This window comes from Arvicola amphibius, chromosome 7, assembly GCF_903992535.2.
Source record: "Arvicola amphibius chromosome 7, mArvAmp1.2, whole genome shotgun sequence".
In the NCBI taxonomy this organism is placed as follows: domain Eukaryota; kingdom Metazoa; phylum Chordata; class Mammalia; order Rodentia; family Cricetidae; genus Arvicola; species Arvicola amphibius.
The window spans coordinates 28,531,307-28,556,344 of NC_052053.1; the positions used below are offsets into that span (position 1 = coordinate 28,531,307).

Consider the following 25,038-nt stretch of genomic DNA (forward strand, 5'->3'; position numbering starts at 1 on the left):
TTGTCTTAATATATGATGCATCACGGGATTGGCTGACCTGAAGTAACAGAAACAGGTAAGAAATATCATTGTGATGGAACATGGTATAATCACTATGAATTATATTTCAGAAAACAATTTCTTATACTATATGAGAGGTATCAAAATTGAACCATCATACCAGACTTGGTTAATATACATGAATCTGTAAGGCAAGAATAATTGTAGTTTCCTCTACATAAGTATTGGGTGAAGGGATAGAGACTAGAGAAAACTATCCAGCTGCACATTCAGACTCTTCGGAGTGAGAAAATAAAAAAGTAGTTACTGTTAAAAAGAAGACTTGCGGAGCTGGAGAGAGGGCTCAGGGTTTAAGAGAGCCTGATGCTCTTAGAGAGGACCTTACTTTGGTTCCTAGTATCCACAACGCAGCTCACAACTGTCTGTAGCACCAGTTCCAAAGGATCCGATGCCCTTTTCTGGCTACCATAGCATGGGCACTAAGTGAACAGGTAGTACACATATATTCATGCAGGCAAATGCCTATATATGTAAGATCAAACTAAATATGCCTGCCTTGGAAAACACAGAGTGGGATGCATTCAAAAAGTGGACGCAGGAAGATTATCACAAGTTTAAAACTAGCATTGTGTATGGCCTGAGAGCCTGTCTTAACACACACACACACACACACACACACACTCACACACACACATTCACACACACCCACTCACATACACTCACCCACTCACCCATACTCACCACTCACCTACACTCACACCCCCCCACTCACACATATACATACATTCACGCACACTCACACACTCACCTGCACACTCACACACACAACCACAGCAAAGAGAAAATCAAATACCACTGAAGTTGAAGCATCTTCCCTGTCTAATTAGAAACAGCATCACTCTGCCTCACTCGGCATATGTGAGGCGACCTGTGGAGGCTGGACTATTTCCTGATTAAAGGAGAAACGCTGAAAAGAGAACGTCTCATTCAAATGTACACTTTGCAGCCCTGTTATAAACCATTCCAGAAGCCCTGAAAACGGAGAACCGCGAGGAGTAACATAGCTAAGCAACTTAATTTTCTCCTGCCCTGCGCCAGGTTCTTTTCCTGCATGTGGCAGAAAACCAAAGACTGCAAATGTATAGACAATTTAAGAGAGAGAGAGAGAGAGGGAGGGAGGGAGGGAGGGGGGGGGGATAATGTTCCTTCCTCCTGGGCCACTATGTTGTTGTCTAGAACTGCATCCTTATCTGTTCACTTGCCAAAGCATATAAAAACACATCTACAGCATTTCCCCAATCAGTGCTGGGATTGAATCCATGACCTCACACACGATAGGTAAACAAACACTTTCCTACCGACCTCCACCCCAGCTGTCACACAGGGTTGGGGTGTGGGTTGGTGGTAGAATACAGGCTTAGCTTGCACAAGGCCCTGCTTCAATCCCCAGCGTACCAAAATTTAATAAAATGTTAAAGGATTTTTTTTTTGCTACTTCTTTTATTTATTCAGCAATGTACCATATATCACTCTAGTTTTCTACGACATAGACTAATAGAACTTAAGCCCCCCAGAAAAGCCATTCTTTTGCATTGTGGATATTGCTCAGTAGCAAGGCCAGGTCCTGGGTTTGATTCCTAGCACAGCTAGAAGGTCTTCAAGGTGATTTTTAACTCACCTGTTTTGTTTCTAATACCATTTACGGGATATGTTTTTAGCTAAACAATCTCTAAAATGTCCCCCCTCATCTGCTTGTGGGTATGTGCTTTCAGTGAGGTATGTGATTCTACCCCTGGGCTGCATCTGCTGGGACCACGTGAAGCTGCCAGACAAGCAGGCCAAGTTTTACTTACGTGACTGCGTACTGTGCAAAGGACAGGTACTCCACGAGAACATCGAGGCCCTTGTTGTCTTCATTCAAAAACTCTCTGACCCATCTGGGGAAGGAAGGAAGAATGGTTGGCGACAGCGATCATATGGCTTATGTACAGGACATGGTGGGTAGCTTTGGTTTTTCCCTGAAACATTCGAAGTCTAAACGGAAATACAGAAGATGGCACCGACTATTTTTGTAGGGACTAGACACTTCTGGGTGGGCATGAAAATCACAGGTCGCTGTGTAAGGATACGGAGCAGAAAGTACTTGCATGTCATCCTTGCATTTGACTGTCTGAAGACTTGAGACGGTGAATTTCAAAAAGGTTTCTAAGAAAAGGAATTTGTCCTAATATCCTTTCAACCGCACATCACCCCTGGCCTGGCTGCTGGAAGAGCCAAGACTAGACAAAGAATCAGGCAAACTGGGAACATGGTGCCATAGCCATTGCGAATCAGGCATGACTCCAAATCCACGCTCAATTCCTCTTGGCACACCCAGCCAAAGAAACCACTAAACCACCAATGGGAGGCCAATGTTTATGGGCCTCTGGAAATTCAGTAAGGATAATGACTTGCTTAATTTTTTTCCACGAGTATGAAAACCTTTAAAAGACTGCAGGTACCACAGACCATCAGCAGGACTAACACGTGACAAGTAGTTTTAAAGATCCATTCTTAAACCATTCTCTTTAGCTCACTTTGGAGTGCTATATGTACTGGTTCACCAAGAATAGGCACACATTGTATTTGCCTTCCATAATGACTGCAACAGACAAGGTGATAAATCCGTACTTTAAGGCCTGAGGGTAAAATCCTGTCACCTGACTTCACACCCTTCCTCCTACGCATTCCTCATCAGAGACTGCGGACGTCAGAAGGAACCTTCACTGGGTGTAAAATCCCAACTGTTGATGGGTACAAAAATCACTGCGGTAACACAAGATCCACAGCCACACACTGCAGTCCAAAGCGGTTGTGTCCCTCTGGGAACATGGTGTCAAAGGCTGCCTGGCTGTGGATGCACCACAGCTACTGTGGAAGCCATGGTTGCTATGAAAACAGCAGCGGGAAAATGGCCCGTGTGTCAAAGGATGTACCTTGAGAGGTTTGTGCAACAAGAAGAATCTAGTAGACTCCAGATGCCTTTTCTGTTTGTTTGATGTTTTGTTTTCTGGTTTGTGCCTTTTCTCCTGTCTCCTCATTTCTGGCCCTTTCATCTTGATATTACAGGTCACAGGAAGTGTGAGGAGTCAGAAGCTGGGGAACTCGGACACCCTGACTTATATTCTTCTTCCAAGTACTTCAGTTACCACCAAAGATATGCACTTAACCATAGCTGCGTGTAAATATAACTTTTAAGAGGAGCCTGGAGTGGCAACATTGGCATAGAAAATACATCGGTTGGGTCTCACAGAGTGGCTTTGTTAGTAGACCTAAACACAGCTCACAGGACTGGTGGAGGCAGAAAATTCCAGAACAGTCATACATGTGATCTCACCACATCCACTTCCAGATACTTTGTTTCCTCCCTGTGCAACAAAGTCTCCACAGACAGTGAACTCCTTCCCATCCACATACAGGGTTTCTCCGTGTAACAGCCCTAGCCACTCTACAACTCACTCTGTAGACCAGGCTGGCCTCGAACTCACAGAGATTGGTCTGCCTCCCAAGTGCTGGGATTAAAGGCATGCACTGCCATGGCCTTGCAACTGAACGTTTTTAAATGTAAATGGTGGGGAACAAGGGAATGCCTAGCCCTCCCTGTGAATGCTGGCAAAGCTGCTACTTACTGAGGACCTGAGCGTCTTCCTCTTCGTTCCTCCGCTACACAATGCAAACTGTCCTGCAGAGATTGCTGTCTTTTTTTTTTTTTTAATGATCTATTTTTGTTTTATGTACATTGGTGATTTTGCCTCCATGTGTGTCCGTGGAGAGTGTAGGATCCCCTGGAACTGGAGTTATATACACAGTTGTGAGCTGCTAGGTGGATGCTGGGAATTGAATCCATGTACTCTGGAAGAGCAACCAGTGCTCTTAGAGGCTGAGCCACCTCTCCGGTTGGTGTCTTTTTCACATGAAAAGGAATCACTAAATTCCAGGTTATTCAGGACAGGCTCAGTTTCACATTCTATTCAGTGCTCACTACTGTGGAAGTTCGGAACCACAGCTACTGAAGTTCTGCAGACATCTCCACAAGGAGCATAGATGCCCCAGGACGTCATGAGGTACCTGCTGCCACTCAAACACCGACACCTCCATCTCATTTAGATAAAAAGGTCAGCCACTCGCACAAGCAGAAAACTGACCCAGACATGAGGAACTTGAACTCGGCCAAGCAGGAAATAGCCAAAGACAGCAGGTCTATGCATCTTTTGATTCAGTGGGTAATGTGTGTAGTAGATTCTGATGCAGGAACACAGTTTAATTTGCTTCTTACTTCAACATCCTAACTGATGTCTCACTTGGTAACTATAATCAAAAGCATCAGAAAGATAACTTTCAAAGTGAGTCAGGAACCCACTGCTTATATCCTAAAATAGCATGACTTGCCTCTGATGTAATGTCACAAAGCAGATACTGGTCCTAGAGTTGCAGGATCCTCCTTGGTTGTTTGGTGTCACTCCAACGACATAAGGCATTCACCACTGATTGCCTTGCCTCCTCTATCAACAACACTAAGCTAAGTCACCCCATAGAAAGGGTATGGCCTGTCGAGAGTCAGCCCTCTCTTCCCCATCCTCTTAGTCACTACCCTTCCCTGACGGGGAAATTCTGCATGGCTGAGAACAGTCCAGAGTGATCCATGATCCATGAACTGCGAGACTAAGGAAAGAAAACGGGTAAGGATGTCAGAAGGCAGACGTTAAGGGAGCGTCTCAAAGCTCAGGGACTGAAAGGAACATGGGGGCCAGAGACTTGGCTCAACAGGTACTGCCCCCAAGCCTGACAACCTGAATTCAATGCATGGGACACACACAATAAAACAAAGAAACACTTGTCTCGGGGCTGGAGAGATGGCTCAGTGGTTAAGAGCATTGCCTGATCTTCCAAAGGTCCTGAGTTCAATTCCCAGCAACCCCATGGTGACTCACAACCATCTGTAAAGAGATCTGATGCCCTCTTCTGGCCTGCAGGCAGACAGAATACTGAGAATACTGTATACATAATAAATTAATAAATCTTTAAAAAACACTTGTCTCCCACACAACCCTGCCCCCACACACAAAGGATAGAAATAACGGGGGGGAGGGGCACTCCATGCTGTAAACACACATGTCTGATCACACAGTGAGGATGTCACAGCTGCAGAGCTCCCTCCTCTCTGGGTGCGTACTCTGGACTGTTTCATGCGCTGCCAATAGGCAAACAGTTTCAAATCGGGTGATTATAAGTTTTGGAAAACAGAATTATTTCTGACTCTGACAGCATGGATTACTTCCTGAGTGCCTTGCAAATTCAAATGTGATTACCATATGTTATAAATTTGAATTTAGACAAATTCCAAATCAGATTCTTGGAAGCTTGGAGAGACAGGGATAATAAGAAAAAGTTTTGGAAAAAAACAAAAGTTGTATCCAAAGAAAGGGCTTTGCGGGCAAATGCAAACAAGTCAGTACTGAAATGCAGGCTGCTCACAATGTGGTTTCAGAGTTTTGTTCTCCCTGCCTCCCAAAATCTTAGAGCCGAATTTCTTCACACAGAAAATTAAGTCTTAAAAACCCTCCTGGTGTCCCAAGGACAAGCAAGATGGCAAGACACACGAAAGGAAGAAGGGACAGGTGTTACGCCTTTGCCAGGCTCCTATAGAGAAAGTCTGACCATTGGGTGGAGAGCTGGAATAAAAGATGCTGAAAACTTGGGGGTGCGGGGAGAAAAGCCAGCATCACCCAGAGCCAAAGCCATTACTGAACAGCGCAGCGATCCATCCAGTTCTCAAAGTGTACCCCATCACTACCGGGAGTCCTTGAAGGTCTCTCAGCATACCTCTAGGGTTGATCTAATTTCCTAAAAGTTTCTAGACTTGATGCATGAAAGCCTTGGGTTTAAACTGTCAACACCTAAACAAAACCAAACCTTTGCAGAACCTGACCTGTGGAAGAGACCTGGGAAAACTGCTTAGAACAAAAAACACAGATCTGTTTACCACATTCTTCACGCTCTGCCATGACGGGCAAAGGGCATTCCCACGGAAGAACAGTCAGGAGATCTGTTACCGCTTGATGCTCAAACACAACTCTTTCTCGTTTTCTTCGTGAGAAATCAGCAGCCACATAAAAAACACCTGCTGCCCACTCATGCACCTGGACAGTCTCGAGAGGGTCAAGGATCGTGCCATTTTTCCATGGACGGGCCAATTCACTTGTATAAATGACTTACAAATTATGATAACATTTTGGGCATTGAAAGACATTTCCTCAAAAATACATGAAGCTGGCCTGCTGACTTGGGGAAAATAGACAGTATTTGTCGCTAATGATCAATTTTCAGCTTCAATAAAAATTAAGAATTTAGGAAAAGTGTGCTTCTATTAATTTGATAGCTTTATGATAACTAAAACTGGATCCCGATGACAGCAATGGTTATTAACAAAAATGATTTTTAAAAAACACTATAGAATGACACATTGGAAGAGCAGAGTACCTCAGTAGGCTGGCTTCACAAATGATCAAGGTCAGGACTCATGCTCCAGGAGTCACAGGTGAAAACATCCCCTCAGCGCATGAGATAGCACAATGGATTTGAACGGAAGACAGCAGGCGTTAGCGCCTCTGGACATTGTCGCTCAGAGAATCTTAGTGTACTGCCAGAAGAATCTCAACAATTACCTGAAAAGGCCACTTAGAAACTCCTGTTTTCCAAATGTTCTCATGGACACCAAACAAAAATAAAAAAACTGAACCCAGGATCAGAAAAACTCAGCTGCCTTCTATTACAAAGATAGAAAAGAAGATTCTCAAGAATTTTTATGAGGAATAATGCTATTAATTACAGGGAGCTTTTGCTGTTTTGTTAGTTACAGTTCATAAAAAGTTACATGTGCTAATATTCACAGTAGTGTATATGTTTAAATATTAAAGTTTGCTGCTAAATATTACATATTAAATAAACTTAAAATTTGTCAATTTTAATTTTTAACATGGTAAATGCTACTTGGTTCAATTCATATAAGCAACAATTTGTTGGAGTTCAAAACAATTAGCTAGGGCTGGAGAGATGGCTCAGCAGTTAGAAGCATTGCCTGTTCTTCCAAAGGTCCTGAGTTCAATTCCCAGCAACCACATGGTGGCTCACAACCATCTGTAATGAGGTCTGGTGCCCTCTTCTGGCCTGCAGGCATACACACAGACAGAATATTGTATACATAATAAATAAATATTTTTAAAAAACAATTAGCTAGAAAGAAGGCGTGCAGAATGTCAAAAAGCATGGGAATTCTTAGTGGGGACAATAACCTTTAGATATAGACAAATCATAGTTCAAGTCTGTGTTTCTAACTGGCATGGAGTGGAATAAAACAACTGGCAGCTGACCTTTAACTTTCCCGTATACATAACAGTGGCTCAGGGTACGGAGCAATAACACAAACATTTTTATGTGAAGTAACGCCATCAAAGTGGCTAACAAATGCCAAAATTACTATGACTTTGATGATTCCAAAGCAGCACCATGTAAGAATGGACTGATCACAAAGTAGACACAGACACATACAGACATACATACACACACACACACGTACATGCAAGTGCACATAATTTGTAAACATCTTAGAAAAATGCTGGCCACTCTCTTCTCTTTCCTCTTTGAGCAGGTCCAGCTCCAGCCATCACTGGCCCACAGAAATCCTGACAGTATAAGGCAGTTTCTCGGGGCCTTCTCTTTTCTGCATACTTCCCCAACCCCTGGCCAGATTGCTACAATCTTCATGCCTGTCGTCTCAACCAACCACAAGTGAAGGGAACATCTTTTAGAACATCTGTGACCTTGCATTCAGACTGAAAAGCAATTTTCCATCATTATAGGCGATGGTATTAAAATAAATCACCTACACCGCAGTTCCGTGGAGTAAAACTAGCAAATCTCTCCAGCGGACCCCTCACCACCACAGCCGCTGCCCAGACATCTGACGCAACTTGGCTTCTGCCCACTCAGATCGCTTGCCAGTGCGCTGTAATGATACTCGGTTCTTTTTCAAGGGCATTTCAAGTAATTTCAGTGGTTTGGATAAGTCATAATCCAATTCTTCTCCAATGCTCTAGCTCCTAACAGTAAGTGAATGGGATTATTCCCAGTCAAAGTCTTATTCGACATAGCTCAAAAATTAATTTTCTTTCTCAAAAGATTGCTCCATTTATGGAGTTTTAGGTTATCTCGGAGCTCAGAAGAAACCCTTCATGACAGCTGCAGCTGAGAACGCTACCTCAGCAAAGCCCACTCACCACCCTAACCTTGAAGCCCATGCAGGTGCCAAGAATAATTTTTTTCAGAACAAATGGATTTCAAGTGTAATTTCAGCTTTTAATTTCTGGAAATCAAAACCTCCTAAGTGCTCAGGTCACTTCAGGTAGACAAAAATCACATTCTACACCTGCAATTCCTTAGGAATATGTTATATACTGTTGTTAGTTTGTAGATATTTTCCTCAGCGAGCCTAAGAAAATAAATATAAAAAATGAAGTATTTGTTGTATAGAGAGTATCATGCATCAGAGCTATAGTAAGCACTTCATTCCTACAAATTAAGCACTGCTACTCTCATTTAACAAGAAAGATTAATTAAGGTCATATAGTATGTGCAGAGAGCCTGTGTAATTTAAACTTATCAAAGATGAAATTAATAAAAAAGGGTCATGGCAAAGGCGTGCACTAAGTTCTCTTCCTCGTACAAACATGTGCCCAATTATCTTTCTATTATTTTACCCAGAGTACAAAAATGACCTGTACATCACAGCATACAAAAATTCCTCATGATAGTAATTGATGATAATTCATTAGCTAGTAATTCTTCAGAATTTGTTCCTATCAAATGAGGTCAAGCCAGTAAGCTGGAAGAACGAAAAGACTGGTTCAGATTTGAGTCTTCAAGGCAGGCAAGAGAAAGTCAAAATCCTTGTGAGTGGTTTCCTTCCATGTGAGCATGTGCGCTAAGCTGTTTGCATACAGACAATGCAGCCCTGGATTCTTCTGCAGCTATAGCCATTTTCCCAAGGGTCTCACATAAGTACCGGGCAAGTGGGGAATCTCAGCTGGTGAGGACGAAAGGTCCAGAAGTACATGCCTATTGTAACACCGTCCACAAATCCCTCCAGCTGCTCGCAGCCTGCGCAGGCTCATCTATTCCTCCTAACTTTATATTAGAAATGAACGCCTGCTTTAGGACCTGGGGGCCTTTCACATTATCCCAGCAATGCCTGAAGATATGCTTTTCACCAGTTTGTAGAAATCCTGCCTGTAAATTATTCCACCATTTTCAGTTTAGAATTGCCAAGGCATAGAACTGGGCCGTTATCAAATAGCCTATGGTTCCTGGTTCATAAATAGCAGAGGCTATTTAATTTCCTAGGTTCAGGTGCCCCATTGTATTAAACTACCACAGCCTTCATCTTGAGACAGACAAGCCTCACTGCTTTAACCCCAGAGCCCTGACTGCCTTGATTCTTTCGGAAAGGGCTGCTAGAAAAAGCAATGCAGAAAAAAAAGAACGAAGTATTGTTGAGCCAACGGACTGGCCAGATAGCTGTAGACGCTGCAGTCACGCGACCATCTCCGAGCCTTAATTCTTTGAGTCATGAAAATGAGCATCGACAATTTTTTCCAAGTTTCAAAATCATGATTTTATGATGTGTTTTTCTATAGTTCGTTTTTGGGAGACAAAACCAAGAATCCGTTAATTTTGTGAAGACTCCGTTCTCAAGGAGACAAGCATGACAATGGAGCCTTTAAGAAATGGGCATTCTACCTCAAGTCTCCCAACAGGACCCTGCACTACCATTTTCTACTTAAATAAAAATCTGAAGAAACTATGCTAATTAAACATCGAAATAGCTTATATCACTCAGTATAAAACAGAAGTAAATTGCTTTGTATGTCACAAGTCTATTTTACAGACTACTCAGGAGAGCAGTACACTCAATAGAGTATGCTGTTGATATATAATTTCACTTCAACAGATCTGCAAGAAACGTTATAGGGAAACATTTGAAAAGTATTGAAGCCTATAGTCTTCAGTCTTCTCTCTCTCATGGTAAATCCACAAAGTCAAAATCCAGAAAATATAAACAACTTACCAATGTTTGATTATACTTTGCTCATGTCTATATTCCTAGAACTTGACAGGCTAATACAGGAGGATTGCTCTGAGCCCAAAGCCTAGCTACATAGTGAGTTCAAGGCCAACCAGAGAAAGACTTGCCTATGAAAAAAGACTGATACTTTCTGAAGAACGAAGATTACAAAATAAGGTATCCAGTATCATCCAGACTTGAAGATAAACTACATTACTCTCAGGTCCTATTTATTATGCCATCCAAAGAATTAGGGGAAATATAAACAGACTGAATTTGCCTGAGGCAAAGCAACCACACTGATGCAGAAAAGGAACTGTCAGAAATGTCTATCGCAGTGATGCTATGAACTTCATTTTCCCTGGTGGAATACTGCATGGTCTCAAGTGTTTAACAAGTAAAAGAGAGACTCAAAACCTGTCTCAAAGGCAAAGACAGCACAACACCACTCTGGTTTTCATTCTGTTGTAAATGAAAAGAAATCAAGGAAAGGCAGAGAAGTTTCAACTAAGCAGCCTGAAGACTGAGTTCAAGCATCTCAGTTTCCACCATTCTTAAATGTTCCTCAGCTGTCAGAACAGACAGAAAGTATGTTCACGGTCACACATACAGAAAGCCAAGCGCTTGCCAAGAACTGTCCATATTTACTTCATCCAAGCAAGTAAATACAGAGTTGCTACGAATACCCAAGTCAATACTTTATCTGTCTGCCCCTCTTGATCCTTATAATCAGCGATCAGGGGACTAAACCCCCTCATCTAAACCTTGGTCTTTCAGTAAATAGAGAAGCACAATTCTTGGCTATGATTCAGTCACTTTCTAACATAAAACGTGAGTGCTAACGTGATGCAGGGGCACACTTACCCAATGTGGTTGGTTCTTAACGAGATTTCCAGTTCTCTTAGCACTTGTGTAGATTCTTGAACACGCCTTCTGAATTTCTATAATTCAACAAAATATGACCTTTAGTATCTGGTGCTCCTGTAGTTTATGATAAATTTAATGCGATATGAAAATACCTTTTCTTCTAAAGTGTATTTCTCACGTTTTATTCAAAAGCACACAAATCTTGATCAGAAAAAAATTAACTTACAAGGACAAGGAGAATTATTTATTTCATGCAATCTCCTAGAGTATTCCCTACCCCATACGTACAACAATATTCACCATATTATTCAAGAAACTCTTGTTCTTGTTCAAGAACCCCAAACTATCTCCAGTTTCAATGATTCACAAGGGTGAACAGAGACTTGAGTGAGACACACTCACAACCATGATATATTGAGATGAAACATTAAATGGTAAAACCAATAAAAGGAAGAGGTACGTACGATGATGTGAGTGTACAGGAAACCAGACATGGCGTCTGAGTGCTCTTGCCCAAGCAGACATGAAACTCAACACAGACTTGGGGGCCGGGGTTTTCATTAGGAGCTGACCTCATTAACACACTCTGCCTCACTCAGGCAGCAATTCCAGATTCCAGCAATAAAACACAGCATAAACCATGCTGTTTTCATAAACGATGGAGGCACAGTTAGCTTTTACAGAGAATACAAATGGACTCTGATGGCCAATTTGTTAAGTTGGCCCTTCTAAAGACAGCAGTCCTGGGCCTAACAGTCTCAAGTTGATTCTTCTCAGCCTGATTTCATGTTTAAAAACAAACCTTCAGAGTTAGCCCTTCCAGCTAGTCTTCGCTTGGAAGGTCAGTAATGAAGGTTCATGTGCACACGCACACATTCGGGAGACCCTTCTGCGCTCTTGCCGATCGAGATCCTACCTGTCTTTCTAGATTTCTAGTCTTTTCTTTAATGACTCCTGTCATGATGGTGAATGTATACATGCTCTTAAACCTAAGGAGTCTTCCACATTCAGATGGGGCTTCTATGCCCATTAGTTATCTGTGAAAGACGGAAATTTGAGGTGCAATGCCTTCTTTCACGAGGTCCAGGCTCTCTGTGCTGTGGTCTGCTCCACCCAAGGTTCTTTGCTGCCTGGGAAAAGCTTTGTAAATTCCAGCTCAGGATATGAAGGACCCTTGTCCTCTGCTGCCACCAAGTGCAACAAGAACAGAGGCCTCCATTTCCAGGCCACTAAGCACGGCTGCCATTCTTCAGAGGAACAACACCCAGAGGCCAGAAGGAAAGGTTGGTAGCATGATTCCCAACTGGGGGTTGGTTGTGAGAGCTATGCCACGGGTGTGAGAATCAGTAGCCCAAGGAGATCTGCAACCCTGTTTGGCACAGGCAGCCTCCTGCTGCCCCTTCTCCTCTTCTTAAAGTCCCTGGCTTTTTGTAGTTGCTATAACTGTTGTCCCAAACACTATAAAAAAAAAAAAAAAGATCTTCTTGGCGTTTTGTGACCAATATACAATGGGATATAGGAAATAAAAATATTTCAAATATAAAGAAGAAAATAAAGGTGTTCCGCTTCTGCTGCCAAGAAAGCCCTAACCAACAGCAAGGTCACTGATGTTTTGGAGGGATATCCTAGACCATCACCCTGCAATGAGTGTACTAAGCATGGGATTGGGCAGGAAAGAGGGAGTGGGACAGAGGGACTGACTAAAGGTACCAACGGTCCACGCTGCTTGTTAAGACATGTCAGTTCTCAGTGGCCCCTGCTGGCCCTGAAGTCTTCCTCACCTCCCCATGATCTTCTACAAAGAACACAAGCATACTACTGAAAACAGCACAGTAGTAAAGATGTCTGACTAAAGGACATGAGAAAGGAGAAAAGGAGGAAGGGAGAGAGGTAGAGAGAGGAAGAGAGAAAGGGAGGGAGAGGGGGAGAGAGAGAAGGGGACTGTTATGGATGCTATATACAGACAGACACACAGCCTAACAAGGCAAGTAAGTCAAACGCTGAGCTAGAGCAGCAGCAGCTAGCATTCAGACATCGGCTATGCTGGGCACTGTAATAATGTCTGACACTGTGACAAACGAAGCTGACTTCACCCGCGTTGCATTCTCCAAGGAGCGGCTCAATTTTTGTTTGGATTTTAGAAGGCAGAGAAGCCTTAGCATCCTCTTTGCTGAGACATAAACAGTGCGTGTTAATAATCTGCAAGTCTGAAATGCATCCTACAAGACTTTCCAAGAGAAGCTTTGAACCTATAGGGCCCAGCAGGAATGCAAGAGCCACAAAGCATCCACCACCAAGTGGTCTGCATCCTCTTTCTTTCCTTGCAGGTACAGGACAGCCAGTTATAGCCCAGGGAGGCAGCTCAGACTGGGTGAGCCATGCGATAGGTTTCTCCTCGTGAATGTAGAGTCAGCAAAGGATCAGACGCCTTTCTTCAGGATCTGTAACCTTTTTCCACGCAGACATGAACACAGCCTCCCCCGAGGCACAGGCTAATAACAGCTGGTATAAAATTAGGAGGCTGGTTTAAGGAGCTCTGGGCTCAGAGATATCTAATTGAGACTCTTCCCTCCCTGCCCTAGGGGGTGTCATTTAAAGCTACTTCTAAACAGAATGTGCTTGGAAATTTTTTTTAATTTTTAAGGGCAAATTAAGTATCTTCTATTTAATTTGAACAAAAGATTAATGAATAAACTATTTGAGGACCCTGACCACAGTTAAAGGAAGCCCACTCAGCCTAGACAGTCTGGCTAAAATTTAAAGGCCTGATTGGAACACTCCCCAACCCCAGACCACAGCTGAGAATTTTAAGCTCATTTTAACTGAAAGTCATGCCTTATTCCAAACAAATCTCCTTTTTTTTCTGGGGCTTAAGCATTGCAATTATGTTGTGTGGAACAGATCTTTTCCTGCTCCCAGCTCCTGACAGAAATCTTACTACAGCAGGGGGTTGGGGTGCTAATCCTACCCAGTTCATTTCTCCTGAACTGAACAACAGACCTTGAAAGACAGGGCACAGACACAGAGATCTGTCTACCTCTGCCTCCCAAGTGCTAGGATTAAAGGCATGCGCCACCACCGTCTAGCCCAAAGTTATTTTTTTTTATTGATTTTTATTGAGCTCTACATTTTTCTCTGCTCCCCTCCCTGCCTCTCCCCTCCCCTTCAACCTTCTCCCAAGGTCCCCATGCTCCCAATTTACTCAGGAGATCTTGTCTTTTTATACTTCCCATGTAGATTAGATCTATGTATTTCTCTCTTAGGGTCCTCATTGTTGTCTAGGTTCTCTGGGATTGTGATTTGTGGGCTGGTTTTCTTTGCTTTATGTTTACATAAACCAAAGAGATATCTTGACAGAAGGAGCCATTATGCAGTAAAGGAGAAACCTGGTGCTAAGGAAATTCCCATGAACCCACATCGATGACCTCAACTAAGACTACTAACAATACTGGAGAGGGTGCCTGAACTGGCCTTCACCTCTAATCAGATTGGTGACTTCCGTAATGCCATCATAGAACCTTCATCCAAAATTGATGGAAGCACAGCCAAGCACTGGGCAGACATCCGAGAGTCCAGATGAAGAGAAGGATGAGGAATTACATGAGCAAAGGGGGCTCAAGATCATGAAGATTAACCTACAGAGACATCTCTGGACTGATAGCTAAGGGACTGAAATAGGCCCTCTGCATGCAGGTGACAGTTGTGTAGACTGAACAGGATGCAGACAAAACAAGGACATTCAGGTGGACACACGACCACCACCAGGCCCATTCCTCTTTATTAAGTGATCCAGGAAGGAGGAACTGTTTAACAAGAGGATCTCTGGTTTCTTCTCCTTGGTTTGCTTTGTCTCCTCCTGAGGGTGTGGGGCTGGGATCCCAGGCAGTCATTTCCAGATGTGTATCGCATGCTTTCTTTCTAGAACGAGGGATTATTTCTAGAATGAACTGTACACTGCATGAAAGAAGAGCTCCCTCAGTCTGGAGATAATCGCTGCCCTTTCAGACCCCCTCAGCTCAGAACAAGCAGGGCTCTCACCCATCATCTCAGGTCTGGGGGTTTGGAAAGAACCAGTAGAACCCTCGCAGAAACAAATAGCATAGCCAAAACTGCTTTTTAAAAAATGGGATTTATATTTTGTGTGTGAGGCATTCCCCAACGTATAAAATTAAGGCTGCTCTATGCTCAGGTCAAGAGATAAATCAGAGAAACTAACAAGAATTAGACAGTTATTACTTTTTGAAGGGGGGGGTGGTTGCAGACCTTTTTACAAATGGCCATCAAATTACAAGCAGGCACATTCACAGAAGATGTGGGAAACCACAGGACATTCAAGAATTGTATGGCATGGAACCAAAGTGCGGTTCTATTTTCTTTAAAAAAAATATTTATCTTATGCATATGAATGTTTTGCCTGCTTGAAGGCATGTGTACCACGTACATTCCTAGTGTCTTCCAGAGGTAAGAAGAGGTGTTGGATGTCTTAGAACTAGAGTTAGAGACAGGTATGAGTCACAAGTGTGTGCTGGGACTGAACTCAGGTCCTCTAAAAAGGAGCAACAAGTCTGAACTACTGAGCCATCTCTCTAGTGCCAGCATAGCAAAGTTCAAGCATAATTTCTATTGTTTAAGTCCCTCTTTTCTGTAAGTAAACCAGAGGACAAAGACTCAGACTCAAGAAACCTCCAGAAAAAAATAGAAGCTATGCTTTTTTGCGGGACATTTCTCTTTTTTGGTGTGGGGGGGGGGGGTTGGAAGAGGCAATATGAGTAATAACGAATTAGAACAGAAAAACAAAGAAAAGAGAAAAAAGCTAGAAGGAGGAGGGCAGAGTGGGTAGAGAGTCAGTCAAAACAGAAAAGGAAAGAGAAAGTGAGCCAAGATCACTGGAAACACCTGACCAAGAGAAGCCTGCTTTTCTTTTCTCAGGAATCAGCACTGATACAACACAGGCAATTCAGCTTGAGAAGCCTTGAAAGCCAGAGTTGTTGCGGGTCAAAGGGAAGACAAGCACTATCTGTTACAAAGTATCTTTACCCATAGTCATCAAGGACAGCTCTGCCCTGAGCCAGCTCAGAGCTGACCCAGCCTGCAGGGCTGTGCCAGGCGACATGCTTAACCACAAGGCATCAGCTTAGGCCAATTGTGCATCTGCACAAAGCAGGGCTTGTTTGTAAAAGGAGGGATGGTTAAGAATGAAATCAGCTATTCCCTCTTTACCTTCTTGAGGCCAGGAGCTGGGCTGGGGTTGAGCCTGAAGCTGGTGCTGAGCCTGGGGATGGGGGTGGGGCTGGAGCTGGGGCTGGGAGGCTGAGTTGGAGCCTGGAGCTGGGGCTGGAGCTGGGGCTGAGTCTGGGGCAGAGAAAGCAGTTTGAATCACCAGCACAGGATGTCAGTATGCAGCTGGGGAGGTCAGCCACAGTGATTTTTCAGGGTTCTAGAAGTGAAGTCATGAAGGACAAGCATTGCATTTGCAAGGCCTGCTTTGCTAGAGGCCTAAGCACCTCAGGCCTGGACTCACTACTCTGAGCAGTGGGAACTGACAACATCAGTAGCCACCAGAGGGACGTGTTTAAGACTTTCTTTCCCCTTTGTCCTCTCCTGTTGATGGTCTTCAGCACTTGTTTGCCTAGAGCGCTGGCAAAAACAAAGTCTGATGCAGGACTCTGCCCACTCAAGAAAAAGCAACAGCCGAGAGCGGAAACACATCCACCTTACCTTCCTGGTTACAGCTGGATCCAGGTAGCCTTTGAGCTTCTGGATGTACGTATGGGGAGGGTTCTTCACCTGGAATCGCTCCTGCAGGAAACACAGAAGAAACAGTATGAAGCACCACTTCAGTCAGCCTCGTGAACCACAGTCAAGCCATTACTCGTGACCAAACACCTCAGTGAGAATGTGGCTTTGCTGATAATTGACTAGCATGGGCTGATAATATCCTGTCTTCATAGATCACGTGATCTCTTTGCACAGGCGGAACCCACAGCTGAAAATAATAAAAGAAGTATTTTCTTTGATAACACAGCTCGGGAGTGACACAGTGAACCTGAATCCATGTCCCCCAAAATCTAGAGGGTGGGCTGCTTCCCCTGCAGGCTATGCAGCTGTCATCCAAAGGACCATGCTTTGCCCATTGCTTTTCAGATGTTCTGTGTATTTCTAGTGAATTCTTTGAGATCTCTTTAGTGTTAGCAAACCCTTCACCTTAGAAATGGCCATATTTAAGCCAAGACTGGATAAAACCAATTTCTGTCGAAAATGAGTAACGAGTTAATTGCTGAAAGGGTGGATGGAATATGGGAACAATTATGAGAGCATGTAAACATGCATGCATGTTATCATTACTAGGTTCCTAAAATGACCTCCAAATTGAAGATCCCAAACTACACACATGCACACACACATAAACACAGGAACACATATGCACACACATACATGTGCATACACAGACTAGCATGCACACGTGCCTCAAGATGATCAAAGCTAATGTCAAGGACTGAAAGAGGAAAGGTTCAAACTCAGGAAGAGAAATTCTGAAGGGGACTGTGTGGACCCGAGCAGCTGAACATATGTTGTGTTTTATATATCTAAGATGGATGGCGGGGGCGCACGCCTTTAATCCAGCACTCAGGAGGCAGAGGCAGGCGAATCTCTGTGAGTTCAACTCTGTGACACGTGCCTTTAATCCCAGTACTCCAGCAACAGAGAGAGGTAAATTTCTGGGTTAAGAGGCCAGCCAGGGATACTTAGTGAAAGAGGGAAAATGGGAGGGAGGATGAGAGGGAGGATGAAGGGAGGGAGGAAAATTTGTATTTCTCTAGCACAGAACCACCAAATTCTTCATAATCCACTCAAATCCTACTTCGTTACAGGCTTTAAAATGTTAAACAAACCAGGCTGTGGTGGACACACGCCTTTTATCCCAGCACTCGGGAGGCAGAGGCAGGTGAATCTCTTTGAGTTCGAGGCCACCTGGTCTACAGCGCGAGTGCCAGGACAAGCTCCAACACTACACAGGGAAACCCTGCCTTGAAACCCCACCCCTCCTCAAAGTTAAACAGTTACTTTGCCAGATTGAAAATGACATCTTATCACTGATCTAGCCAGTGATAAAACTACATTGTACTGGTCAAACTAAAGGAAGCAGCTGATGTTCTAATCTAATCTGCTTGATGCTAAGAGATAACAGCGAGAGGGATACTCCACGTCTTATAAAGCATCACATCACTCTCTCAAAGGGGAAATTCTGACATTAGCAAACACGCAAAAGATGAGAAGAAAATATTGCAACAGTGTATTGTAGACAGATGTGATTTACTGTATAAGCGTGCACTGGCCAGGGGTGGCTGGCTTCGGGCACAGAGTTCCGAGGAACTGTGGTAAACTGAAACACACGAACCATCACAAAGCTGACAACTTATGCAAATGCAAGCTAAATCACACAAGTGGACCTAAACTCCCGAGGAATGAACAAGTACCAAAGTCCCCAAGAGAACATTTTTGTTTTATTTCCTAAAACAGTTATAAATGTCAGAGAAGTTGGTATATGGCACCACCTAGCGCCATATGACCATGGAGGGCATGGTGACACAGGAGAGGACAATGGGGAAAGTTGAGTAGCAAACATCTTAAACCATCACCTACTTGGTCTAACAGTTGATGAAGAAGTCAGGGCTGGAGGACAGTGGTTCTCAACCACTGGGTCATGACCACTTTAGAGGGTCTCCTATGTTTATAATTCATAACAGTAGCAAAACTACAGTTATGAGGAAGCATAACCACCACGTGAGGAGCTGTATTAAAGGGACACAGCATTAGGAAGGCTGAGAAGCAATGCTCCAGGAGAAGCCAGTCCAGTCTTACAACTGTTCAGAAGAGCCTCTAAGGCCTATTAGACTTTAAAAGCATTCTGTAAAGGAAGCCCCTTCCCAGAATATTTTAAATCTCACCATCCTATTTAGACTCCCCATTTGAATTTATTCACATGAATATCAATTTCTGTTGGTCATATTATTCCTTCACTCATTCCGAATACATACTAGAAGACACTATGATTTTAAGACCCAGAGAGAAACCAATTCAATTCTTCAGTTCCAGGGTGTTAAATGTTGTCTCTGTGATAGAGCCCACAGTTATAATACAAAGTCGACAATGATAAGAGCCATATGCGATCCTCCTCAGTTCAAAGAGAGGTGAGGCATTTTCCAACTGTGCTGATCAAAGGGATCTCCCTAGAGAAAGAGGGGTTTGGACTGAATATTGAAGGAGAGGCAACACAGAGCTATCCTGAGTCTGTGTGTGCAAGGCAGGAGACAGAAAGTGCTCCAGATGAGGGGGCCTGGGAACAAAGGCAGAGGGACATGGAATGTAACTTCAGGGGCTATTAAAAAGCTGGGTCTCAGGACCTTGGTGCGGGAAAAGTCATGGCACAAAGATCTCAGGTCAGCATTGGAGCAGACAAGAGAGGGTGCCAGACAGTAAGCTCACGAAGAGAGAATAGTCAACAGAGTCAAAGGCAGAACCTTAATGAATAGAAAAACAAAAACATCTGGCTGAAACTGTGTAACTCTCCTCTCTCTTCTCCCAACATTAAAAGTTGTTCTTTTGTGCAGAAAACTAGAACTGAAAAGTCAGCATGCCAGATTCCTTCCACAGCCATGGTTTCTTGGAGAGCTTTGAAGCATTCTTCAGCTCAATATGAAATCACTTTCCTGGTCAGGGTAAGGGGGGTGGGGCCTTCAAGTGTTCCATTACAGCTCTCAGACGGAAAACAACTTTGATGAGGCTTTTCCAAATGATCTGTTATTTAGACTAGCAAAAGTTTCTTCTAGGGTGATCTAGTTCAACAGGGCTTTCTTGATCCAAACATTCCATAACTCATTTCCTAATATGTTGGGTTAATTAGGCTTGCTTAATCCATTCATTGCTCATCATTTCTTCTCAATTGAAGGGTTCCCACTGAATTTTTTGATGTGGTGATAAAAAAGGCCACCCTGACAAGGTGGGGTGATGACTTCAGGTGGTCCACCGACCACCACGATGCCTGGAACACAGCAGTGTGTATCCTAAATGCTTATTATCGTGACTGTGGATCCAGGAACTAGAAACAACAGTGAAATTGGCACTGGAACAAGCTTTCAATTAACCTCCAAATTCTTCGCTCTCCTATTTCAACAGCCAAAGATTTCCTTTTAGATTGATATGTCTTAAAACATAAACAACCAAAGCCCTTTACCTAATACAAGCGGGGTGCTTTATTAAACGGCAAATTCTCTTCACCTAATCCATCAAATACCTAGGAATCTGCATTGACTTAAGTTCTCCACGTACATCTCCTAGACAGCAAAGCTTATTCCACACAGCTGTACACCTTACTTCTATTCCCAATTACTGAATTCCTCTCTTTATTTGCTCTGCAAAGTAAACGGGCAAGTGCTTGCCAAGGAAGATACAGGAAGATATTGAAATGTAGCTGATCTATCACTATGGTCTAGACATTCGTGAACACTTTATGAAATGGCTGGGGAATACTATGGGCATGGGGAGCCAACAGCAGGGTGCTTGTCTAGCATATGAGAGGCTCTGGAGCAGACAGACAGGCAGTACTGTCTGTTTTACGGCCTTGTTTCTTCATTTGAAAAGTGTGGCTATGAAACCTTCCATCCCGTTTATTACACAGTCCAAGAACTTTACTGGAGGATACATTCAGAGTGAGAATAAAGACTGGGGATCATTGGGATCATTAAGAGTCTTCCAGAGGCGATCATGTATCATAACAATAAAACACTAGGTATCAGGAACAGAGCTCTCATGAAGGTGGAGGGAAGGAGGAGGGGAAGAGGAAGAGAGGGAGGGAAAGGGAAAGAAGCATCTAGGCCAGTGAAGTGAGCCTCTGGGCATGTCTGTGATATCCTTTCCAGAGAGGATGAGATCTAATGAGTGGATTAATCCTTCAAGGATGCACAATACGGTGTTACTGTCAGAGATGATGAAAGGGAGCAGGTCACTGTAGGAGCACACTTGGTGCCTACACCTCAACCGCATTCCCTCTCTTCCTCCGCTTCTGACCACCATCATGTGGATTGCTCTAAGCTATACCCCTCCCCATCCCTATCACTGGGACAAACACCTCTGAAAACATGACAGAGCAATGCAAAATTCTCCCCACCCCATCCCCAAGCAGCCTCAAGTCTGGGTTTCTATCTTCAGATCACAAGATCAGGCAACTAACAGCCTCACTCTTTGCTTACATAGTTAACACCAGTCATTAAACCAAGTACTCGGGGAACACTTAAGAAGGCCGGGTAAAACAGGGGTTGAAAGTAGCTCCTACTAAATGGCTCGCTGCAGAGGACATTTGCCAGCTAAGTGCACCTCCACTGTGAACAATGTCCATCCTACGAGACTGTAACAGACTTTGAAAGTTGTCCTCTGAGGAGAGCACCATCAAGAGCTGGGTAGTGATGTCACCGTGAAGGAACAAGCAGAGGCTTCCAGGCAAACACCTGAAGATGACACCTTAGTAACCTGAACTGAACTGACTTCACTTAGTCTCCAAAGTTAAGCAGATGTTAAGCAGATGCCGACCTGGATTTTACTTACATGACAGAAACTCCTGGATCCCCACGGTATTCTGGGGCATCCCCATGGTATTCTGGGGCATCCCCACGGTGTTCCAGTAACTGATGGTTGCTGCACCCCTTGGTCTTGTCCACTGCAAGCATTCGCCATGGTGACGGAGAATTTAAAGTCTCTACCCTTCATATCAGTGTCGTCTTAGAAAACACCAAGCCGTGTTTCTATCGTGTTTCCTACTGCCCCACTGCATCTCCAGTATCTGCGGAATCATTAGAAACTAATTCAAGTAAAGCTGCTCTTCTCTATGGAAGCAAAGTAAGTTTGCTTCACTGTTGCAGCGAGGACTCCAACCCTCTCCTTGACAGGTTTTCCTGAATGTCAGGTGACAGAGAGCGCAGAACTGCGAACGCTGTTTTATGTGCAGACTCCGTGAAGTTGAGTTTCTCTGAAAGTCCGTGTGCACAACATCTATTCTGTCACTCTCGCGGGGCCAGCACAACAAACCGAATCAACTGGTGGCCCAGAAGCCATAATTACAAGGTGGTCTGAGGTCACCTGCTGGCAATTTTATCCAAACATTGAAGAAGGAAAAACCCAAAACACCTTAACTATTTGCAAGACATTCAGAAGTTATTTGAGTTTCCCTTTTCCTTTTTTTTTTGTTGTTGTTGTGAAAGATGAGAAAGACAGGTTTCCACTACCAAGACTATGAATTACACATCCAAGTGTTAAGACCAATATAAAGTAGTATTTGTACGCCTCTAAAATTCTTAGCTAACATACTTAAATTCCCCAAAACGTACTGTGTATTTGGCTCTCAACTCAGTGGTATAGTGACTGCCAAGCATATGTTATGAGGCGCTGAGTTTGGTACCTACCACCACAAACATAAATAAATAGTACAATAAAATAAAATTTAGGCTGAAAAGTCACTTCCACTCAAACATACAATACTTCAATTGTCATGTTTTCCATATCCTATAACAGTGTCTCCAGGATTACAAAATATGTTTTTATAATAAAGCTTATTTCAAACCACATAAACAAGTAGTTTATTTCATGCCACATGACTAAGGCAATAAATTAATGTTGTGGTTCCTCCCTCCCCCCCTCCCTCCCTCTCTCGCTCTCTCTTTTCCTAAAAGCCTGAGTGGACCCTGGCCTCAAATTCACCAAGTAGCCAATGTCCTCCTAAGCGCTGGGATTCTACGTGTTCATTTTAAAGAGAAAAGAAATGTAGACTTCCATCCATTCATATAACCAGTTACCAGGCAGGAAGGCAATCAATATGATGTGCTTTGGGGCAAAAGGAAGCCTAAGGCTTTGAGTCAGTCACTGGAAGTCATGGATGCCAAACAGTACTTCTAACAAAGCATTTGAGTCAAAAGACAAGTTCAGAAAGTGTTAATAAGATGGCCGCTCACCTGTTATCCCAGCACTGGGGAGGCTTAGGCAAAGCCAGCTTGAAATGGATTCTCTCTCAGGAAAAGGAAGGAAAGAGGGAGGGGGGAGGGAAGGAGGGAGGGAGGGAGGGAGGGAGGGAAGAAGGGATGGAGGGATGGAGATTGATATATTCCTTTCTCTTCAGGCCATTTCTCCTCCCTCTCCTTGCTCCTCACTCTAGCCCTATGTGGAAGGCAGCACCGTCCCCACCCCCTCTACAAAAGTCTGTGACAAAGGAACACTTTAGAAAAGGAAAGACACAAACTCAATTCTGAGAGCATAACATTTCCCAGGACTCCAGCAATACTGAAACTCAAAGAGCTCAAGCCCCAGGGCGCTGGCACCTGCTCCTTTGATAACTTCTCCAGGGTTTCAGAAGGAAGCAGCTGTAGACAATGGACAGGGACTTGACTCTGGAAAGAAGCTGTAAGAAACCTGTCTTCTTGGCATCCGCAACTAAATGAGATTCAGTTGCTCAACTTTGTTGAGATTGGGAGACCGTAAGAAAAAAGATGGGCCCTTCAAAGTCTCAAACAAAAGATAACCCAAGATAAAAATATCTCTCAGAAAACAGAAAGAGTTGGCACAAAAGTAACTATGCTCCATAATCAGTTCTTGCCTGGCACACTGCAGGAACAGAGTGTAGGCAAACTGATAACAGCAACCATTTTAAGTATTTTCCCAATCCAGTGAATCACAACAAAGAGCACACATCCACACTTGTGCACCTCACTCTGCGCTCTCTGATAACTCACCTCCTGCTGAATTAATAGCTTCTAAATTTGTTTGTCTAAATTTTGGCGGGTTTGACAATTTCACATCTGAGCACAATATCTTCGTCATCTCCACCCCTCCCTCTCTGACTTCCAACTCCTCAAACTCATGAGCTCTTGTGTTAATCTTCCTCTCTCTCGCTCACACAAACCACACACGCACACACACACAAAAGCACTCAAACACACATGCGCACATGCATAAATACAACCTGCTAAGTTCATTTGTGTTGCTCATATGTACCTGTGTTCAGGGCTGACCACTTGGGACAGGATAACCTAACAGGGGAGCTCATCCCTGTGGTAGACGGATGCTCCCTTTCTCAGCAGCCATTAATTGCCTAGAGTTCTGCATCTGGTGGTGGGGCCTTGGGCGATTTCCCCCAAACACGCAGGTATGTCAGCTGGAGTCCCACTGTGCTGGTTTTGTACACCGTATTTTTGGGATTTCATGACTGTAAATTCCCTGTACTATGAAGACATTATTTCACAGCGGAAGTCCTAGTCCTCTGGCTCTTATAACCTTTCCACCCCGTCTTCCATGACATCACCCAAGTCTTAGGTCTGGGGCTCGTACTGTTGGTGCATTGTTGGGATGGGCACACCAGTCATCATAGTTCTCTCTTTTGACCAGTTGAGAATTTCTGTAATATTCTCTGTCTTTTCCAAAAGAAGCTTCTTTGACAAAGGGTAATGGTTGCATTTATTTGTGGTGTTGGGACCATTTGGAGCCCTGGCCTCCAGCTGCTCTTCCCTGCTAGAGATCTTCACTTTCCTACTGATCTGAGTTACTGAAAGCTGTGTCAAAGTTGTTTACCAGCTCTGCTTCACGAGCACGTGTTGCCTTGGCCTTGAGGATCAGAGGATAAGGTTTTCACCTGTTGGCCCACTTGACTGATGGGTATATAAGCCTCCATGGTGCTTTTGAATAGAGGGCTTCTTACCAGTGACTAGGGGTCCCCCCCCTCTCTCTCTCCCTCCCTCTCTGCCTCTCCTCCTCTCCCCCCCCCCCTCTGTGTGTGTGTTTCAACCTCCAGCCCCTTGCCCGAAGCTCACGAACTGCATAGTAGCGCATAGAGCGCAGGCAGGCGTTGTGCGCTGCATTGTAGGATGAGAATAAATTTTTATAATACAACTAGAGATTAGATATTCCGGAAAGCAACAGTAGTAGAGTCTCCACCAGGGTCCATGACCCCAACACAATGGCTAATTACCTAG

General features: G+C 43.8%; 1 protein-coding gene across 4 annotated transcripts in view; it reads right to left on the reverse strand.

Moving 5' to 3' along the window:
- Window positions 1-25,038, reverse strand: part of Fmnl2 (formin like 2) — a 260,793-nt gene that overhangs the window by 71,066 nt on the left and 164,689 nt on the right. For all 4 annotated transcript variants that reach the window (XM_038337243.2, XM_038337245.2, XM_038337244.2 and 1 more), the window contains exons 3-5: window positions 16,745-16,825; window positions 11,024-11,100; window positions 1,854-1,937 (exon numbers count right to left, since the gene is read on the reverse strand). In XM_038337243.2, coding sequence (XP_038193171.1) covers window positions 1,854-1,937; window positions 11,024-11,100; window positions 16,745-16,825 — 242 coding nt within the window. The remainder of the gene's footprint in view (window positions 1-1,853; window positions 1,938-11,023; window positions 11,101-16,744; window positions 16,826-25,038) is intronic.